Below are 2,319 nucleotides of genomic sequence, written 5' to 3' on the forward strand. Positions count from 1 at the left end.
TCTCCAAACTAAGCAGGGGAGCACGACGGTAGTCAGTTTCGTCTTGGGGGCGGAGCATCAGTGAGTGATCGGAGAAAGATGCTGCCCCGTCTGCGCCCCTGGCAACCCAGAGTGGTAAGGGAGTTTCGTTTTTCAGACCGCTTTCCTGTCGGCACCTACCTCAGCAGGCACACGATAGCGGGGCGTTCACGGCTCATCTCCGTCCACCCCCCAGTCCCCGACCCTTCAGCCGCGTCCCAAGAACCTCCTAGTTGGACAAACCGGAGCACGTCGAGACACGAGCTCAGGCTCAGCTGCGAGTCTTTGGCCCGCCAGAAGGCGGTCAGTCTCGGCCTCTTCGAAGCACCTTTGTCTTTACACCGGTACACCTCTTGTTTTTGATAGCTGGAGGTAATCAATCACCCTTGCATAGTGCAGCTCGGAGTGCTTCGGGGTGCTCGGGGTGCTCGGTGCACCCATGGCCGGTCCGCGGCCCGGGCCCGCGGGCACGCCCCCCATGGCCCCGCCCCACGGCACCCGAGGGCCCGAGGGGGCGCACCCGAGGGAGCCCGTCCCGCGGCCCCCATTGGCTGCCGAGGCTGCGGCCGCCGCACTCTTTGAGATATTTGTGGCGGGGCGGGGCGCGGGGCTGGGGCTAGGGCTGGGGCTGGGCCCCGCCCAACCAATTACACATGTCACCCATGTGAAAACACACGCGCCGTGCGACCGGGCGGGAGAGAGGGAGGGGAGGAGGGGGAGTAGCAGACGACGGAGAGGACGCTGACGACGGCGACGAAGGGCCCTCGTTGCAGTGCTCCCGCCGAACCCATACGTGGAAGGGTTGCCGCCGCGCGCGCAGGGCCAGAGCAACCGCATCTGTGATTTGACTGCGCCGGGCTCTCGTTTAGTTTCGTGCCGTGTTCGTGCCGCGTTTGTGCTGTGATTGTGTTGTGTTTGTGCCGTGCCCGCAGCCCTGGGCGGGCCCTCCCGGACAAGGCAGTTGCGTAGAGGTCCTCGCAGCCACAGCCGTGCTTCAGCTGCGTTGCTGCATTGCAGGCGGCTCGAACAACTCACACCGGCCGCCACTTCTCCGGGGCAGAGGAGGAGGGGGGCACGGCGTCCCCGCCTTCGGCACCACGCCCCCGCCGCTGCAAGGTGGCATGGACATCAAGATGGAGCCCATGGACGAGGACGTGTGCTGCAATAATAACAACAACAACAATAATAATACCAACAATAATAAAATCGAGACTACGATCGTGACGAAAACGGCCCCGCACCTCTTCTCCATCGAGAGTCTCCTGCAGAAGAAGGACGCCACTGCTTCCAGCCCCCAGCAGCGGCATTCGGTAAGGGCTCATACTCGTGGGAGTACTGCGAAGACTCGAAGCTTCAAATGAAGGAGCTGGAAAAAGTTCCGTAAGAATTTGATAACTTGCTGATTATTTTGTTATGGTACACTGGTCAAACAAGTGTTTAATGTTGCACGTCAGTTGGTGTTTAAGTTCAAGTGTGCATTTTCTCGACACGTTGTGGTGTCTAACTAGGTTAAACGTCAATTGGTGTTCAACCTTTCGACACTTCCGAAAAGTTCCCATATGGTTCCTATTGATAGCATAGAACTGTGTGTGTCCAAGTGTGCAGAATTTAAACGTTTAGCAAATGTTTAAAATTGCACACCATGTAATGTGCAACATCATAACTTGCACACTTTGGTGTTTAAATTATGCACACTTGTTTTACCAGTGTAATAGCACTGGTCCTAGACTAGAAGATATTGTCACGGATTTTCTGGGCCTCATGGAGAATACACGCCAGTGTTGCAGGTTTTTCACCCCCTCCCGTCTGCCAAAAAACTGTTCTAGTGTTGTGTTACAGCATATTTTTTACCAATAATTGACTTTCCTAAGGGGTGCGGCAGTAAGCTAGCATGGAAATATCGGCACATTTTCGGTAGAATAGAACCTCCATCAAGCTTAGTGCAGGCGGTGACATCCCGGTGGTCTTGCAGGACTCGTCCGTGGCGCAGCTCCAGAGGCTGGCCGACGCCATCGGGGACAGGCCGGGGAGCGGCCGCGCCTCCAGCCACCCCAGTTCCGCGCCGCCCTCGCCGAGGCCGTCGCCGCTCCTGCACGCCGCGGACTCCTCCTCGCGGCCCTTCAGCCACGCTCCCGCGCCGCGCCGAGGGTGAGTCCAGGGCAGAGCATCCATCCAGGGTCATCACGCACATCACAGTGGCGGATTAAGGTCCGGCTGACAGGGGGGGCGATGCACTGTCGGTTGCCTACATACAGGGGTTTTGTGGCGCGAATTGCCTACCTTTCAGGCGGCTCTCTAGAG

General features: G+C 58.3%; 1 protein-coding gene across 1 annotated transcript in view; it reads left to right on the plus strand.

Moving 5' to 3' along the window:
* Window positions 1-756: 756 nt before the first annotated feature.
* The window catches only part of LOC113202869 (ventral anterior homeobox 2), a 13,175-nt gene continuing 11,612 nt past the window's right edge, over window positions 757-2,319 (plus strand). Inside the window, exons 1-2 of the mRNA XM_052265610.1 lie at window positions 757-1,328; window positions 1,991-2,166. Coding sequence (XP_052121570.1) covers window positions 1,140-1,328; window positions 1,991-2,166 — 365 coding nt within the window. The 5' untranslated portion in view covers window positions 757-1,139. The remainder of the gene's footprint in view (window positions 1,329-1,990; window positions 2,167-2,319) is intronic.

The sequence above is a fragment of the Frankliniella occidentalis genome, unplaced genomic scaffold (assembly GCF_000697945.3).
Source record: "Frankliniella occidentalis isolate FOCC.00 unplaced genomic scaffold, Focc_3.1 Scaffold28, whole genome shotgun sequence".
NCBI lineage: Eukaryota > Metazoa > Arthropoda > Insecta > Thysanoptera > Thripidae > Frankliniella > Frankliniella occidentalis.